This window comes from Serinus canaria, chromosome 3 (genome assembly GCF_022539315.1).
Source record: "Serinus canaria isolate serCan28SL12 chromosome 3, serCan2020, whole genome shotgun sequence".
Classification (NCBI taxonomy): Eukaryota; Metazoa; Chordata; class Aves; order Passeriformes; family Fringillidae; genus Serinus; species Serinus canaria.
Window position 1 is genome coordinate 48,046,586 of NC_066316.1, and position 19,817 is coordinate 48,066,402.

General features: G+C 41.4%; 1 protein-coding gene across 3 annotated transcripts in view; it reads right to left on the bottom strand.

The window, feature by feature from the left end:
• Positions 1-6,093: 6,093 nt before the first annotated feature.
• The window catches only part of GRM1 (glutamate metabotropic receptor 1), a 178,678-nt gene continuing 164,954 nt past the window's right edge, over positions 6,094-19,817 (bottom strand). The window contains exons 8-9 of one of the 3 annotated variants that reach the window (XM_050973012.1): positions 18,550-18,588; positions 17,438-17,498 (exon numbers count right to left, since the gene is read on the bottom strand). In XM_050973012.1, the coding sequence (XP_050828969.1) occupies positions 17,438-17,498; positions 18,550-18,588 (100 nt within the window). Of the gene's footprint in view, positions 6,929-17,437; positions 17,499-18,549; positions 18,589-19,817 lie in introns of those variants that run through there. The other 2 variants (XM_018916962.3, XM_050973013.1) reach the window with 2 other exon arrangements.

Here is a 19,817-nt window from a genome sequence, read left to right on the forward strand (position 1 = left end):
ACAGATGCCCATGAAAATCCTGGCACAGTTAATAACCTTGCTAAGTATTCTAGGCATTATTTTTAAGCAGAAAAGAAAAAACAACAATCCAACTCCTCCCCCCCCCAAAAAAAAACCAAAACAAAACAAAAAATCAGAATAATTACCAAGGTGCCTGCCAAATTAAAATATGGTTTAATTGTTTTGTCTAAGTGTTCAAACAAAACATGTATAACACATCCCAGGAAAACACACTCATTCTTGCTTCCTTCGCCAAATAAAAAGACATTGATTTGTCAGTGCAATTTCAAGTCTAAAAGATATATTAAAAAAAACATTGCTCAGATTCAGCTTCCACGAGAGACATCACTCCCAGTGGTGGTATTTAAGCATTTTGCCTTGACAATTTTGCAGTTTGTCTATTAAAGTGTTACCTAACAAGAGTAGCTAAAGCATGAAAAGCCAACTCCTTTTATCTGTTGAGATGCAAATCACAGGAGCTGTCATGAGTTTGTCAGAAGCCATAAGGGATACACTGCTGGCTCCACAGCCACAGTCCTGCCTGCCTTTCTTGCGTGAGAGATCAAGCCAAGTTGTTGCCTTTCTTTTGCTCCATCGCTTTCCCTGTGTCATTGAGAACAGTAAAGGCCACAGCAAGCCCTCAGTGCCACTCAGACCTCTGAGTGCCAGCAGCTCAGGGAGCAACAGCGTGAAGCTCCCCCCAAGCACCTGCTCAGGGCTGCACGTGCACCACCGACATTGGGCAGCACGGGCTGCTGGGCAGGCGGAGAGCGATGGACCATCACAGCCTGGATTATGGCTGCAGGACTGACAGTCTGTTCAGCTGTGGGGGACACCTCCCCATGGGCTGCTGGAGAGCAGCTGGGGAAACAGCTCCTTTTAAACTATTGACTTATTTTGAGGCATTCCAAGGCACTGAAATTCCCCGTCTCTAGGTAACACTTGCAAGGAAAATACACTCTTGCATTGCAAAGACACCTGTGTTAGGAAAACAGGGAGTTGACCAGAGACTGGCCTGCCCTGAGCCAGTCCTCCAGGCACAACATCTTTTCAGGAGGGAGGTCTTGCAGATCTGTTCCTGGTTCAGCCTCAGAGCAGCACGGGGAGGTAGGAGTCCCACACACCATACCGTGGAGTAGGTGGGGGAATGGATCTCATGCCACCTACACATTGCACGGTGTGCAATAAATAAAGTGGGTGGATTAAATGTCATAGATACATACCACTCCTAAACTCTTATCTGTCTGCACTGGTATCTGTGCCAGCTGCTTCTCCACCTACCTAGAGGCCTTTTGGTTATGGAAACCCACAACTCACAACGATATTTTACTTCTGTAGAGATACATTGCTTACGCCCACAGTGAAACCAAGCAGAAAACAAATGCTCTTACTTGGTACCAAAGAGTGACCTGCTCTCTTGGGGGAGCAGTCCCATTTTGTGTGAATTACTGAGATCTGGAAGTTGAATTAAAGGCAAAGAATAGTTTGCTTGTTTTTTTAGTAGGATACAATTTACCTGTAGGACTGGAAATGGCAACCAGTCACTCCTGCTCTCTTCTACCGTCTCTGCTTGGGAGCTTGCAGTGTTTGCCAAAATTTTAGTCCAGGTCCAGGTATGGGGCCTCTGATAGTACCATGCACTTGGCAGTGCCCCATTCCCTATCTTCTTCTTTGCTAATATCCCTGTTGGGAATTTTACACAGATAAAAATAGGCTACAGTGTCTGATTCTCCTTCCCAATGATTTGCAGACAGATACTTGCCAAGTGTCTAGTGACTCATTTATTTGGGAAAAAAACTGACCACAACAATGCAATCTGCAAACCTACACTTTTCCCACTCCCATATAAGAAGCATTTTTAACAGTCACTCAGACCTTGTGTAGAATAGATATTAGCAACCTGTTCCCCTGTTTTTGTCTAAAGAGTGATGAATACAAGCCCAGGGGCCAAATTTCCACTGTCTTTTTCTTTTGGTAGCCACTTACTCCATGCAAAGTGTACCTGACACCAGTCTGGAGACACAAGTTATTGAGTGGAGGTTGGGTGGAGAGGCATGGGCTAGGCTGGTGGAGCTGCCAACACTCTGTCCTTGACAGAAGGATGGAGACTAAATCTCAAGTGTGCTTTGCTGCTCTGTGGTTCTGGTCCAGCCATCCATTTAGCCAGTGAAAAATTGCTTTAGATGTTTTTTTCAGCAGCTTGTGCAACATTGCACTGGGTGTTCTGGAGGTGAGTAAGTGATGTGTTTCTCTGAGGATGTTTTTATAATTGAATACACTTGGTCAGCAGAACTTTTACTAACTTTTACTTTTACTTTTATAGACAGAAAATATTTTGAAAAGAAAAATAAAAAGGGATAAGAAAAAAAAAACTCTATGAACAAAGAGAACAAACACCTGGCACTTACCACAGAATGAAATGTCACTGTCTGCACAGTAGTTGCAGTAGTTGTAGGTGGACTGACTCCTCAGGCATGGGCTCTTGCAAGGCCAGATCCAAACAAAGGAGCCACAAGCCTATTCACAAGTGTAAAGATAAAAAGATCTAGATTTTCTGTTTAGTGCCACTTGTTTCTGAGAATCCAAGAACATCCAAAAAAGCATCTTGCTGAGGCACAAAGCAGTTCAGGAGACACAAAAAAGCCCCAGTGTCTGTGAGTTGCAGAGCAGGAGTCAGGAGTCCAGTACTTTGCTCTATCCCGAAACAGTAAAGGTAGGACACAAAATACCATGGTGGATCAATGCCTATCATTTATAGCTGTCAAGAAAGCATATTGCAATTTCCCTGGTTGGAGAAGCAGAAATCTCAAAGAAAATTTTCAGAGAAGCGCTGGTATATTCCCATGTCCTTGGAAGAAAAATTTCCTGTCATTTCCTATTGAATTCTGTTCTACAACTTGTCTGCCTGAATGCATAGTTACTTCATAGTGCTTCTGAATTTTATTAGGAAGCCAAAATACTGAGGATTATTACCTAAGCGAAAGTCCTCCAACCCTCCACCATCTCACCTTCATGACATAATTTAATTAATACCTACCTCCATTTAAATATCCCACCGTCTGTTAATTATGGTGCTGAAAAGCCCTGGAACAATGAATTGCTATGCATGACTATTTCCTACTCAAGAAACAAAAAATTAAAAATTGTGGCATTCTATTTTTAAATAATAAATAGAAAATATTTATTTTACAGCATTTTCAAGATCATTTTGACAAAAAAGCTGTTTTCATCAAGCATTTGACAGACCAAAAGAAAGAGCAACTACAGAAAGCTTTGTAGCTCATACAGCTGCATACACAAGGTGAGTCCTTGCTCTTTAGATATATTTACGTGTGTGCATGTTTCCAGTTTTAACAATTACAAACTAAAAGCTAATATACTGAATTTCAAGAAAACTCTTACTCATGATATAATTACATTGCAGTAATAAAATCAGTGCTTAATATGTTCAAAGCAGACAGATATGAAAACAGTATAGTACCTTGCCACATTGCCGTCTCCTTGTCTATACAAATCTGCTATATTTCTTTTTCTTATCTCTCTCAGATCTTCAAAGACTGGCTTCTTAGTGTCTGTGCTACTGACAATGTATGTTTTTGGAAACAGCACAGCAGATCTTATACTACAATTGTTAGAAGATAGAATTCATTGCCAGTGCAGCGATCAGCAAAGACGGCATTTTTCTCACTGCTTTAAGGAGTATTCAGCATTTTAAATAAAAGAAACAGCAACAGAAAATATGCCCCTAAAAGCCCCAAGCAGAACAAAAAATCAACCAACTAACCCTCAGGTGTCTTCAATTTATTACAGAGACATCAATATACTGACAAAAACTTGTCTTTGGGCAAAGTCATTTCATGCTTTCCACATCAGGACGATGATAGCAATTGGCCACAAGTAATACTGAAAGGAGCAAACATTGTGAAAGGAGGATGAGAAAAAAAGACTCTCTCTGGTTTTAAATATGAACAAAACATTCCAAAACCAATACTGCATAATTAGGAAAGAACTATGAGATTTGGATCTTCAGAGATGAACTGATAACAAGGAGGACTTTTTAAAATTCACGTGAAAAGAAAGAAAAATACTAGAATTATGATTAATTCAGGAAACCTCTGGTAGAATACTCAAAAGAAGCATGGTTAAAATCAAAGTTTCCAACTATATTAACGGGAAGACATTCCTTTAAAATATTTTTTGAAATAAAGTGTGGAACTGTGGGACAATCGTCATCCTCAGCTGAATTCAGTAGCACAAGCAAAGATGATAGCAGCTAAAATCCTGATCTGTGTATGTATAATAAGTGCATTTATAAATAGAGTAATCATCATTATAATTAAATTCAGGCCACAGCAATTACCTAGACTTTTATCACGCCAGTCATTAGGGAGCTTTGGATTAGGCCCATCTCCAGGAAACACATGAAAGATAGAGGAGGAAGAGGAATAAATGACAGAACTACAACTGCCTGGAAGTGACCTTTAAGCAATATTTTATATTAAACACAAGAAGTGAAAGCATAAGAAAAGAACATGCAACTAAATATCATAAAGAGTTTAAAAGAACTGTCAATAGCAAAACCTGGGGATTTAGGCACACATTAAGCACTGATGAAATTTCCTGTCCTGACATGATTTCATTTTAAATTATCTGAAGCAGTGAAATAGTTGGATTACTTTTCCTGTCTCTCACCTGCAAGAGTTCTAAAACAGATTTTTTTTTTTTTTTAAATTTCTGGTTAGCCACACTTGCTGCAAAACATGTAAAATAACAAGTTCTCAATGCACTGGTTATTAATATCATATATCTACTTCATAAAATATCTGCAAAACAAAGCACCCTGTTATAAGGGTCACGACTGTCTCAGCTTGTATATGAAAAAAAGGATGTGTTAGCACAGCATACAAACCTTCAAAGATCTATTGAATATTTGTACCAACGCGATATAAAAACATGATTTGAACATAAAAATAGTCATAGTATATAAGACAATCTTCCAGTGGTAGTTATTGGACATTACTCTTCACACACACTGTACCCACGCATACAGATACACAAACGGACGCTCACTCTCCTGCCTGGAGGTTCCGTAACCCCCAGCGTGGAATTGCCCTTCTTCCAGACTAGCAGTTGTTGCTCTAAGTAAACAGCTATTTCTCAATGCATTTGTTTCCAAAGTAACACAAAGGAATGATGCAATGGCATGGCAAAATACCTTGTTTTATGAAAAGATAGTCAATAAATATTGTTCTGCTACAGGAAATGTTGTGTAACAGTTTAGCCACATGGTTTGCAACCTTATACAAAAGGGCAATTTTTCTAAGTCCTTATCATATTACAGGTACTATGGCAAGACTTTCTTCAGATACCTCTTGAGTCTTGATCATATTTCTTGCTCTGTTCACAATCAGCATTAAAAGAAGCCCGAATCCCTCAAAAAAGCAGCCTAGTATAAAGAACAAATCATTCAGATAGGAGTCAGTAAGAGCCATGTGCTTTCACATTATCTCATCTCCTCTCCCCAAAATAAAGTTCCACAGTTATACCACCTGTAGAAACCAGAAAAAAAATATTTATGCATATATGTCTCATATACAAGTAGCTTTGCTCCCCTGCACCACACTCTGCCCTTCCAGCTCCTGGGTGTGTTACTCCCATAGCAGATAGACAGCAGTCATGAGGTGTGCTAATGACTTCTCCAGGTCGCACTTCCCAGAGTCCTTTTCAAGCATTGCCAAGAAAGGGTGTGACTAAGTGTGATTATATTCTTTTTCCTGCGTGTTTATTCTTTTCTTTTTTTTTTTTTTTTTTTACTATAGAAATTGTTCTTTTAGTTTGTGCTTTGTTGTGGTTTCCTAACATTTTCCCAAAGTACTTTTATTTTAAATAGATAGATAATCTTGAGCCCTCAGAATGGATTTTTTTATTTTCTTTTTGTTTCATTGTAGTTATTTAAGTGCAGGATGAAATTTTTGCCCTGTCATTTGTCACTTTGTTCTCTCCTCTCTCTCCCGCAGCCCTGGGAGGCTTGTCTCCGCAAGTCCTCCCAGTGGGCAGCTGCCAAAGTCCGTGCCGTCTTGTCTCTTGCAGCATCTACAGGGTGGACGAGCTTTGCTTATAATCCCTCAGGATGACAGAGGCGTAGGTCACATCTGGGGGTGTGCAGAGCACCGACTCCGACACAGGGGAGCTGGGCACGGAGCTGCCCGAAGCCACTGAATCTCGGAAAGGGGACGGGGGCGTCAGCGCCGGAGAGTCTTCTAGAGTCAGTTTGCTGGTTGCCGGCTCCTCGTCCTCCTCCTCCTCTGTGCTCTTCTCATACACATATCCCTGAATGAGCTTCACCTTCTCGCTCTCGGCCTCCTCAGCCGGGGGAGACAGGGGCTCCTGGCTGAAGGCAGCCGCCTGGAAAGGCTGCAGGGGCGGCTGCTGCGGTGCTGGGGGTGGGCAGGGGGGCCACACACCATTCCCTGAGCCGGGAGTGGAGGGGACAGCGTTGAAGTCGGGGATGCCGGTGGCATACTTGTTGACCACTCCTTGCAGCTGGTCCATGAGAGACTGTGGCTGCAGGGGCAGGGTCTTGGGGGACTGCTCAGGCAAGAAGAGTTGGGTTTCCTCTGCCGTGGCCTGCAGCGGGGGAGTCGTTGCCACCCGCCTGTGCACCACCATGGAAGGACTGTTGGACTGGTTGAGGTGAACGGGCTCTCTGTCTTCTTCCTCCACCACATTATACAGAGTCTTAGTGCTGATGTCGGTAAAAGTCAGACTTTGGCCGTGGTAGTCTTTAGTGAGGGGTTTGATCACCGCTGTCTGATTGCACCCTGTCTCCTGGTTCTTCACATGCACTGAGAGTCTGTGCCACGTATGTTCCCCCTTTGGATCTTGTCTTCCACCTGGTTCAGACCATGACACAGACTTTCCATTAGAACTATGAATAAAATAAAGATGGTTTATTTGCATTTACATTACAAAGACACAGGCAGTATAACAAACAAACCTACAAAAATGCTGATTGCTTTGCCTCATTAGTAAGCCTCCCCCCTCCAGTTTTTCATGTCCTCCCAGAAATACTACATGAGAAAACAACACTATGATTTCCATCCAAAAGTGATGTTGGTTATCCATCCTATGGCTAACCTGGAAAGGCTAGCTTGCGGGAAGGGCTCTGGGAGAGCCATCTGTGGTTTGAGGACTTGAGCTGTCATTTAGTATCTAGGTTTGCTCACCATTTTGCAGGGGAGAGGGGAAAAAAACACAGGAAAAAAGACAAAGGAAAAGGTTTAATTAAGCCTGATTTGCAGCTTATAGGAAATATTTTCAAGCTGTTGGAAGAAAAACAATCCACAGTCACAGCCTTTGGCAAACTGGGTGGAGAGATAAATTGCTTCTAACCCCCTCTTTCCCTTTTATTCCCTCTTCCCCTTAGAAACAGATTAGCTAACAGAGAAATGAAGGACTCCCAGGGCCTCTATCAGGTGGGAGGTAAATGCACTTCTTCCTGGGTGACTGTTATTTACAAACCAGGCTAAAATTCTGGGACTGAAAACAGTTGGTTTGTGTGGGAGGAGGAACAAGCAGCAGCACGACCATGGTGAGTCAAACCCTCTGACTCCTCATACGGGCCGTGTCCCACCAAAACACCAGGCAGTTTGGCCGAGTGAGGATCTGAGGCTCCAACTCTGAGGAGCTGCAGGTTTTTGCATTTCCCTGTGCCTTGGAAGGGAGCAACCCTCAAAGCTGAGTGGCAGCTTGTGAGCAGCTGGTAGGACAGGGAGCTGAGCAGTGCTTTAGAGGACCAAGCAACTGTTTAATTGCAGTAGAGATGGTTCACAAATTCTAAAATACATCATCTGGGTGCAAACCAGAGACAGAGAGAAATTCCGAGATGATTTATTCAAAGCAGCCTTATTTTGGGGTTTCATCCCTCAGGGACCAGAAGCAAACAATGAATTACATTTCAGACCCTGAGACTGCCATGCAGATGGGAGACAGTGAGTGGGAGGCTGGCACAGCAGCCTCACCTCCTGCTACTGCACACTCCAGAGGAGATCGCTTCCCCTACAGTATTGCAGTGTTGTTGTAAGCATTTTGCTTTCCTTGCTCAGACTCTCATGGTCCTCTTTTTTAAGGAGTAAATAAATGCCACTTGAGTTTTATAAAAAAAAACCCCATATTGACTGACTTTGTCATAGCCGGAAGAGACTGGTACAAGACATATAGTGCTGTAAATCTGTCAAAACAGAAAAGAAATATACATGACAATGTGTCATTTTTCTGTTGAGCAGTAAGTACTCCTGGAGAAAAAAAAAGGATTTTAGATGGATCCAAGCCGGGAAGCTCATCTCCAACTCCAGACTCCAAATGCTGGACCTGTGACTCACCACCTCTGTGGGAACTGGGGCACATGAAAGAGCCAATCTAAAAAATTCATAACTCCCCAAAGCATGTAGTTGGTCTGACCTGGAGCTGTTTTGATTTAGATCTTTAACCTAAGAGATAAGAAAGTCATGTTCCCAACTGAAGAAAGAAATGTCGATATTATAGTGATCAATGAAAAGATAAGAATGATGGTTTAGAACCATTCCTGTTTTGATCAAATAAGCTATGGTATGACTTTTTATTTTTCTTTTTAATGTGGTATAAAGATAAGCAAATGAGTGTAACTCTTGGGTGTGAAAGTTTTTTTTAAGTAATGTGTAACATGCCAAGAACTGCAAACTCTTCACACAGAAAAACATTCAGTCTACTTTAACTTCAAAACAAGTATCTTCTTGTAGAGAGGAAAATAAGTCAAGTGCTCTTGTATTTTGCTGATGCTGTAGCTTATAATTACTGCAAAGGGCTTTTCTATAAAAAATGTTATGATTATCTGCTGCCTTTTGTGCTAAGTCCATTTCTGCATCATTTATTTCTTCATATCTGGTTCTGGTGCATCACCTCACTTTTTAATCCCTCCTCACACCATCTGTTTTTTCTTTATCTCATTTTATTTCCAAGATTTTGTATTTTACATCAAAGCATAGCTATTTTAAGGAGCTCACTACCTCTGTCTTCAAGTCTTGCTCCTATTTAATTAATTTCCCTCTCCCTCACTCTCAAATTCTGCTCTTACTTTTCTTCTGTAGCACTCTCCATAGTCTCAAGACAATGGCCATGCTTAAACTGTGCTGGGACTGCAATGTCCAAATTTGAGCTAACCATTTTATCTTGATTTGTCTATTAGCAACTTGGTCCTCGGGGAGAGCTGGTCCTGCTTGCCTCTACTTGCCAGACCTTACTGCCTCATGACGAAGAGCTTTAGGCCTGCAGTGGCTCTCCGTGGGATCCATTTGACCAAGATCTGTGGATTATTTGCTTCAGATTATTGTTCCGGCTCTTTCCCTCTACTTGGTATGTCCAGGCACTGCTAGCCTGTTAATGAGTCACGTTTTGATATGGAGTCCCAAGACTGCCATAGAAATATCTGGGCTCTGTCTTGCTGGATGGCTGGCAGGGGGTCACACTGAATTTGACACTTTCAGGAAGAATTAATCATTAAAATGCAAGAAGAGCACTTGTTACACTGGAACAAAGAGCAGGCACCTTGAATGTCATTAATTGACATTTAGACAAAAAGCAAAGATGGGTCTGGAAAAGCTCAGACCTGAACCGAGTGTCAGTGAGAGAAGGAGCTGCCTCACTTGTGCAAAGCAATGATGACAATCCTGACTGCGTGGTCTCACTTGCTAAATGATTGCCATCTCCTCTTTTGAAGGAAACATCCATTGGAGAAGGCTAAGATCAAAATAATCTGCCTGGGTTAATGGGAGAAGGGATGGTATTCCACAAAAAGGCAAGAGAGGGTTCCAAGCCAGGTCACAGTTGGGGTATTGAAAACCTGATGTTCATTTGCACAGTGACAAGAGGGCACCAAGTGGTGGTTTCTTCATTTAATCCGTAGGGTGATTACCCAGTTCATGTCCACCATGTGTTCATTTATCTTTCTTAACTCTGTCCTTTTTCCTGTCAATTTCTCATAGGATTTAGACTTCACACCTTCTGCACAGAAGTGAACCTCAAGGAGTTCAAGGAATCTTAAGGTATTCTTCCATATACCCAGTGTAACACTCCACTTACTATTTCTCCAAATTCTCCCATCTAGTCTACATGTTCAGGCAGATTCCTGGATATCTTATCAGCACATAGGGTAGGTTTGCTTTTGCTTATAGGCAAGAACATACTTTGAATTTAGATGATTTTTCTCAATTTTCACCACAGTTTTATCTATGTGTTTTGTATTTTAGGGGAAAGAGAAGTAAGTATATATTTTGGTGTGAGTTTTTATTAATTTCATGAGCAGAGCTTTTGCTATTTTTGGTAATTCAAAATTTTGCTTCTAATACATGCATTGATCTTTGTAACATACTCTCTGCATGACTCTGGGGCACTTTCAGCTTTCTTTCTTTATTGTAGACACTAAACAAGATGAAAAACAACTTCAGATCCTAATAGTCACTTCCTGAAATTCTTTAAAAGAACTGATGCACCCAAGTCTGAGACTATGGTGCAAAATACCCTGTTCAAGATGGTTCAAAATGCCTGCCCAACAGTGGGACATGCCTATAACTTGTTAGACAGCTCGCTGTTCATTGTTAAGTATCTCCAGATGACCAAAATCTGGTCCCTCCTTGTGACCAGGAGCTCCCCAGACCCAAGTCCAGTTTCAGGCCAAGAACAGAGTCCTGCTCTTGCCAGTTCCTGGAGGATCTGACCCTGCTGGCTTCCTCGGAGCAGAGTCAAATCTGAGTACTCCACAACAGTTGGCTTCTCACCATACTTCAGGATTCTGAAGATGATTTATGTTGGATGTTGGATAGAAAATGTTTGTTTACATCTCAGAGGCTGAATGCTTCTGAGGTGAAAAATTATTGTCACATTAGTCTAAGGTAACTTAGACCTCTGATCCTTTTGCCAGCAAAGTTATAATCTGAGATCAAGAGCATAGAAAATTAAATCATCTTTGAGTCCTGTGGGCCTGGCACTTTGTCTCTTTTTTTTTTTTTTTTTTTTTTTTGCCTTGAATGTTTTATGCATAAAAATCCCCCTAATTGATAGCACATGAAATAGTTAAGCAGGGAAGCATGCCTTCTGATGAGGTTAACTCCAGGAACCCACAGGTTGGAAAATGGCTTCAGATGCAGTCAGGCAAAGTGCTTGTGAAAGAGCCCTTTCTGTTAAAACAGGAAGGGGCATTCTTTGATCTGTTAAGAGTTTATACCCTGTTTTGTCCTTTCAGGATGCCAGAGTTGTGGTCTGCTATCTTCTTCAAGTGGCCATGAGCTGAGGAAGAATCTTAATTAATTAAGATTCTTAATCTTGCTAAGATGAGTAATGCAATCATTTGAGCCAGCTTGGTGGTGTTAGACAAGACACAGAGCACAGATTTAATATAGAAGGCTGTTTGTGTTTTTTTAAACAACAATGGTAATTAACCAGAGGAAGAAGTTATGGGAGAAATTATAAATGTTACCTGTCTTTCATTGCCAGCCCAATGTCTTGGCCCAACCTACCTCCTTGTAGTCCCTGTGATAACACATCCCACAGCCCAGTGCTATCACAGTAGGGAGCACTGGGATAACCTGGCAGTCCGTTCTATACAGTAAAATTTTAGGAATGAACATAAAATGTGAACTGAGAAGCCTATCAACTTTGTCAGGAAAAAATAAGCCTGAAACAAACCCTGAACTCTCTTACCAGCAGCCAGAGGAGGGCAGTGGCAGGTACTGCCCAGTGACGAAATGCTGCTCCTCCCTTCAGAGAGCCCATCTACAGCCATGGACAGCTGGCTCTGGAGCGTAGCACATGCAGAGCTGTCCCTGAGCACTGACCAGCATTTGGAGGCAGTGGGGTGCAGAACAAAAAGAAATTCCCTGTTCAAAAGCTGTGCATTGGACAAAACCTTTCTCATCCCTACACAGCACTTGCTGATGGATGCCATCCTAATGAAGTCAGTGGAGGAATTTCTGCTCTGCCCAGAGAGAGGCAGTCAGTAAACTACAAACTCTTTCCAACCCTGCAGTCACATAAGTGGTAATGAGCCTGACTAAAGCTCTGTCTCACTGCTGCCTCACGTTCCCAGGGCCTAAGCTAACAAGCTGAAAATTTGAGGCTAATACTGCACTGCAGCACACTGCAGGTGCTTTGTTGGTATCCCCAAGGTCTGTTCTGTTATTGTCTCCATTTCAGTAAGGCCACTGGGGCACGAAATGTGATTAAGGGAATGAGCAGGTTTTAATCCAGGGTGGTGATACCTCCCTGCACTGAGCAGCCACTCCTCTCAGAACTGCCACAGCCAGCCCAGATGCTCACTAGCAAAGCAAGCCGCGCTGGTCTGCGTGTTCCTGCAAGCCTAACTTCTAGAACACTGGTTCTAGGGACTCATCTCTTAAACCTGGGCTGGCAAAATTTCTCTGCACTCTCTCATGAGTGAGGGAGCCATCATCAACCACAGTCCCTATCTGGTGTATGCTCAGGATTTTTGCCTCATATAATCACCTAAATGGAAAAAGAAATCACAAACCGATTTCAGCCTTAGCTCGTTTACACTATAATCTCTGTCTTGGTGACAAGAGGAACTTAAAACTGTTCTCACAGCATGGCTCCAATGCTTTTGTTAGTGCTGTATAATTAGAGCAATGTTTAACCTCCCACTTGTGTTTCTGGAAATTTAAATTACTTAACTAACTTTTCCTTGTTGCTCCCCTCCTCCCTCTACCTGCCCCCACCCCTCTTTTTTTTTTTTTTTGGACAAAATTGCCTTGAGCATTGGACACAATATTCTATGTTAATTGGAGCACTGCTTTAAATGTATGATGCAAACTACTACAAAAAAATATAGGAAAACATGATGGTGTCATACTGTCTTGCCGGGGCAGAACCTGGTGATACTTAGAGGTGTTGTGAGTGAGCTCAAGTCCAAAGCTGCCTTTCCAACTCTGTGTCTGGCCACTGGTTTATGTAAAATAAATGTAACATAATAATTTCCTTCATAAGCTACTCTAATGCAGAAGTTAAGCATTACTTTATCTGAGTTACAGACAGGCTTTCTAATGTATAGTGACCCTATTGATAATTGGGGTATTTTTCTCTTATTTAAATTAAAATCTTAATATTATACAGTCTGTAAAGTGGATGCAGTAGCTATGCCTAGGCTGAATACCCTGTGATCAGATCCTGGTTTCCATCCACAGGGTCTCCAGGTTGGGATCAGACCCTTGGGCAGGATCAGAGGTTGGCAGCCCCCCTCACCTCTCTGTTCTGGTCACCCAGATGGGGAAAGTTGGAACCAGGGTTTGGGTCACCCACTTTACATTTGTGCTACCATAGAAGTGGGTGCTGCTAGGCTCATACCTGGCCCTAGGGGTAGGGAATTCCAAACCCAACAGCTCAAATATAGCCAAATGTCCCAAAAATAAGTAGATTTATTTACTTTGAGACATAACAGTAATTTTTATTAAGCTTTTGTAGAGCTCTGAATTTGGGGAGAGTGGGAGGTGGTAAGAGAAATGGTCAGTGAGTTTCTTCAGTGCAGTTGAAGTCCCACAACTTCAGCATGTGTCACAAATCTACCTAGCTAAACAGAGGTGTGAGACTATTACACTGATAACATGTATGAAGGTCTGACTACTCATGATAATTAGTACTAGAAATTTGTAGTCTCATCTGAAATACAGAAGCTGTGTTGTATTTCAGTCATTCAATATTAGTGAAAAAATTTGCTTCACCTGTGTGTTCATTAGGTGTTTTGAAAAAAAAATCGAATAACTACTAAAGTGTTGCTTTGAGAAAATAATCTAATAGATACTACAAAGTTCAGGATAATAAACAATTTGTTAGAAACAGGAAGAAAATTCATCCAGTGCTCAAGAAATGAAGATGAGAAACCTGCAAATCAAAGTGAAATTAAAAAGTGCTCTTAGAGTAGCTTTTGAATCTGTTTATTTCATTCTTATTAATAAGTAAATCCCACTGTGTATTCAGAATGAATTCATCCTACTGAATCATTCTTGTAATTTTTTTTAAGGATAATAAAGTTAATGCATGGGAAAACATGGTGTAAATCATCATAGGTCCTCTGGTATCAATGGAGAAGCTCATTTGTATTATCTGAAGGTGTGTTTCATGCTGCAAATTCAAATAAATATTTATGACAGTGCAGCCAATGCCAATGCCTGAGTTGAAGCATTTATTCTTACAGGCTCAGAAGGGAGCGCAGTTGATAGAACCTGAAAACTGAAAAGTACAATGTTTTGAGCAAAGGAACCTGGAAAGCTTAGGAACATATGAAGAAAACACTAGAATTAAGTTCATTTACAAGAAGCGTGGGTGGGTGCAACTAAGGCAAAATAGTCTATCGGACTGGGAGACTGTGAAGATCAACAGCCTTCAAAAAACATTACTTCAAAAGAAATGCCATGGAGCTGCTGTTGAATAAGAAACACTAATTAATGAACTTTGAATAGAATAAAACCACAAAATTTGCCCTTGAATTCTGTATTTCCCATTCATAAGCACCACACCATGGTGCTGAGATCAGTAGGTCTTTCCTATGAATGCAGTTTAATAGTGATTAGGACAGTTGGAGGTTTTTCCTTGCTTTCTGTAATCCTCTGTGGTTCTGATGGAAAATTATTTGAGCCACAATGTTTTTTACCAAAAAGATATTGACAAGCTGAAAGCTGTATAGTGAAAAGCAATAATAAAACACTAGGGACATAGGACAGAGCACATGAGATAAAACTAAAATATCTCAAAGGCATTAACACCAAGGCTGAAAAGTATTTCACATGGCATAGAGATGCCCAACTGAGACTGCCCAAATGAAGCTAAAAAGGGGCCAAATTATACTGCATGGCCAGAATATTTCCTAGTCAATAGCTGTATCAGAAAAGGAGCAATTCCTTATGAACAGAAAAACCTGTTGCTCTGGATATTTCCTGCCAAAAAGTGTGTAACCCTTGCAGGAGTAGTGGTCAATGAGGTTGTTCTTCCACAATAAGTTGTCAAATTCTCTGGTATACTTGAGAAAAAAATAAATTCCCAACAGTTTAAATGGGACTTAAAGAGCCAAGAGACTTGCCTTAAAATGCCAGCATTTTGTGTGCTTAACCCTGTGGCAAACTTAGCCAAGTTGCCACAGGAAGCTTAGTCATGAGGCCTCTTGTCTGTAATGTGCAGCTCTCCCTAATATGCTGCAGTAGATAAAGCAGCCTGTAAAGCCTGTGGGTTTTTTGGGTGTATCCAAATGTTTCCATGGTAACAAATGTGCAGCTTCAGAATAAAAGAGCTCTGAAACTCCAAGCTGATGCTTCTGGGGGTTTTTTTTAATATGATAATAAAATGTTATGATTCTATATTTTGGTGATTCTGCATTTCTAACCATCTCCAGCGTTGGATAGAGAATGGAGATGAAGATTGGTGAAACAAATGCTGCTAAGTATCATAAGCATCAAAACACAGGATGGTTTCAATAGTTTAAATCTACTTGCTTGTAGGTGGGAGCTGAGGGAAACCATAGCACATGTGGTGATTTCTATCATGTTGGGGTGATGCAGCAGGGCCTCCTAAGGAAATTCTGGGCTTAAAAACTGCTGGAGTTCTGGTGAATGAGACTGAAGCTTGAGACCAGGTGGCGGTGATGGGCAGCTGGTGATATGATGGACAGTTGTCTGCTGCTCAAACTGGGCCACAGGGAGCTCAGACTGCAGATGGAGGATGTGCCCTTCCCTGAGCCACAGTGCAGCTCTGCCAGGCCTCTGAACACATCAGCCCTGGCTGGAGGGAGAGGGAAGCCTGAGGGGCAGAGACAGGCAGAGAAGCCAAAACAGCAAGCTTCATGCTCAGCAGACCTGAAAAACTCCCCTGCTTCTTGAAGCTGTTCTTATCTGGGCAGCTACCACAAGCATTTGCAGACCCATTGACAGGTTGGAGTTCCACCAGAGGTGTTTCTCAGGAGCTCATGTGGATAAGAATTTTTTTTCAAAACTGAAAAAAAATATCCCAAGCGTGGTCATGCAAAAAGCAGGAGGTTCAGCTTTCCCTGTGCCCAGGAGTTCCACAGTTTGTGCTCATGCTTTTTGAATAGAATCAGTTGTTGCATTTGCCTTTGTCTCCTAATAGTATGCCTGTGTTAGACTCCCATTTGAATTTCCAGGCAGACAATTGGTGATCTGTACCCAGAGAATCTGCAGCACTTGTTCCAGTTCAGAAAAAAGAGGCATGTTGTTCTGAATAGAAGATAGAGACCAATAGTTTGTACTGCTCCTTACACTGCCTGTGTACAGTTTGCTTTTCAGGGTGCCAAATCTGGTTGCTGCACAAGCCCCATAAAGCCATCACAACTGCTCCAAATGTATGATGCATTTTGTGGATTTCTTCTGATCTGCAAATCAGAGAGGCAAGTTGGATCAAATGAATGTTGTTGCTACATGCCCACAAATTGCATAGACTCTCAGAGACACACACAGAGCTAGAACGCTCTGCACTACTCAGAGCAGTGGGACAGCATCTCTGGTTGCAGTGAGCAGCACTGCACAAAATGCTGTGTCAGTGGACCACAAGCATCTTTCCACCAAGTCACTGCACAATGTTCCCTGGGGCAGGGAGCAAGACTGTAACACATCTGCTGCTTATCAGATGGAATAGAGCACAAATCTGGGAGAAATGAGGTGAAGACTTTCTGTTTTTGCAACAGCTTGCTTGTTTTCTGCACCGTGTTTGTGTTTGCTCAGAGCGGGCAGTATTTGCACTTCTTGCTTCTGAAGAGCTGAACTTTGCTATTGTTTGCTGAATGCAGAATCTGAACATCTTTCAGAAATTACAACAGAAAAAAGATTCACTGCTGTTATTTTGAGATGCTGTTTGTTCCTACACCAAATCCTGCTGGTTTTATTTACACGTGCCTTTTTGTGATTTCCCTGTTTTCTGCAAATCCCACCAAATAAATGTTTTCTGTGCTCCCTCAGCTGGGTCTGCAGCCTCAGTTTGCTAACAAGCATGGGTTAGCAAGAGCTGTGCACAGCAGAGGTGTCTTGCCATGTAAAGCACACAGGATAATGTCATCTCTATGCAAAACTACAAAAAGGAGAAAAATGTTGGTTGAATGGAAAAAAAGAAGATAAAATTAGTACAAGAAAGAGGACATATTTGCAAAGTTGTAGGCATTTAGAAATAAAAAAGTAAAAGCTTCAAAAAATTATTCAGTGTCCTCTTTATCACATCTGGACAATGTTTAAAGTATTGTGTGAAACAAGGGGACATAAGCAAATTTCCCATCTTTAATGGCATGCACCACATCTGTCCCATCATTAGACATGATAAACCAATGAGAAAAAGAAAGCAAGGGGTAAAACCACTCTTTGTCATGCAGCTTCTCTTACACATTCACTGCAGGGATTTTTCAAAGCTGCACATGTGCCGACGGACACTGGCTGGTGGGCGAGAACTCTGGCTGCCTCTTCCTGAAGATTAAAAAGAAAAAGACACCCAGTGAGTGGCTATACACATGTGCACACATGGTGGCTATACCACTCAATAGGTGCCTGTCCCTGACCTGTGTCAGTGTCTGGGATTTCCCATCTTTCATCCTCTTGTCACCTCAACTTTCACATAGCTATCTCCTTGGCTCCAGCACAGTACTGGTTAAAATAGATTTCCATGGTGTTCATTCTGCTTCCTGGGTTGGGCCTTGATGCTCTTTACATACCAGATGGCAAGGGCTGCTGTGCATCTAGCTGTCAGAGGAACTTCTCCCCTGGTGTTCTCAACATAGGATGAAATGATGAAAAAAGGAGCATCTGCCCCTCACATCTTATTTACAAAAGCATCACCAGAAGTTTTTGCTGGTGGAGTTTTTAAATATACTCAGCTGATGCTTTTTCCTTTGTCTCTCTTCCCCTAAAATGTTTTTCTAAATGTTTCTTTTACTTCTTTTCAGCTCTGGCTGAATAGTCACTAACTTTCATTATATGTGATTTCACTGCTGTGCTTCTTTTTTTTTAAAGGAAGCATTGGGTTTATTGAGGTAGACACTAAATGAATAGTCTCCTAAGCACTCTGTCTGCACTGGTAATTCAATACAGAAGTGCAGATTGCAGTTTGGGCTGTTAATATAGGATGATTTCCATTTCATTTATCTTTTCTTCCTTGCCCTGTTAAGAAGATGCAAATTCTCATTTGTCTTCCCCAGTATCAATAAAAATAATATACACACAAGCACGTGCTTTGACAAAAATCTCAGATACTTTTGCACATGGAATGTATCACTGAATTTCTGAAAAAAAAATAAAATAATCATTGTATTGCAAATAAAATGCAGATAGAAATTCAGCATTTCTTCTCATCAAACAGTCATAGAGCATGTTTGCCAGACTTCTGTGTACCTCCAAATGACAGATTCATGATGGTGTGTGCATGCACTACATACTCAGCACACGAGCCCAACAAGCCATTCCTCTCACCGTGTGGTAAAGCACAGGAGCCCAGCATGATGTACACAGAGCACATGCATACCCATTTGGAAGCAGTAGATGCCTTGAGATGACTTCTGAACTTTTATGAATAAAACACAAATAAGACATTCTGCTGAGCAATTTTGCCAACCGGATTACTTTGAAGCCTCTAGAAAAATTTATTTCCTTACCAGGTGTAATGGGATCGCTGAGATTTGAAAATTTAAAAGTGATTATGACTAGGAACTTATCTAGTATCCTCTCTCCTCCACCCTATTAAAGTTACAGTCTCCCATTTTTCTTAATCAATTGAGAGAATAAGAGCTTTCTACTTCCTATGCTTTTTGTTCAGTCACAGGAGCTAATTTTACAAAACAAGTAGCAACACACAGTTCTGAGAGAAAACTCCAGAGCTAAATGTATTTCACACACGTGTGTGCACATATTGCTGCACACTCAACAGAGGGCACACAGCCACAGACAGCCCTACTTAGGACCATGGAAAAGGTGGAAGATTTTAGTTTCAGACCATGGCTTGGAACTTGGATCTTTCTGAGTCAACAGGCTTTGGCAGCCATCATTTCTCAGCTGCTGCCCCTTTGCTGTCACTTATGGTTTACTTAGCTGCACCCCCTTTGTGTTTCTTCTTACTCATATATATCTCTGTAGTGAGCTCAGAGCAGTTTGCTCTCCCAGCTTTGGACATTTGTTGGTCTTGTTATCAAATCCTCCTAAGTGAAAGGAAGAAAGAAACCTGCTTCCTCAAGTAGTTCAAAATGCCTCAAAACATGTTCAGAATACAGCAAACTCCTCTCTTACTGTGATTGCAGTTGTGCTACTCAGCCAAAATCAGACATAGACGTTGCATCTAATAGAGTGTGCATCCCCCAGATGCCTGGCCAGGTTTGCATTCTGGAATTTGGTTTGCATTGTTGTTGTTAAAATGCTGCCAAGCTCCATCAAAGCAGTGGTCTGACTTTTGATCAAGGTCAAGGGTGATCCCCACATGGTGATGCACAGCATATACTTAGCAGAAATCGCCTAAATCTGAGGGTTCGTGCTTCAGGAGAATTTGAATTTATAGTGAAATTTAGACTTATAGTATGGGAAATGTAGTACATGTGTTCATAGTATTTCAGTGAATTATTTTCCAATTATCAAATCAATGCCAACTGTGTAAATAATAATAAACTCTTTTGATGCACTGAATAAGAAGTATCCTTGTAGGCTTTCTTTTATCTTCCTAATAGCGTGTGGTAATACTGCAGAGCTGTGATTCAGAATTAATGCCCAGATCTCTATACCTTTATTTTTTTTTCTTTTCTTTTT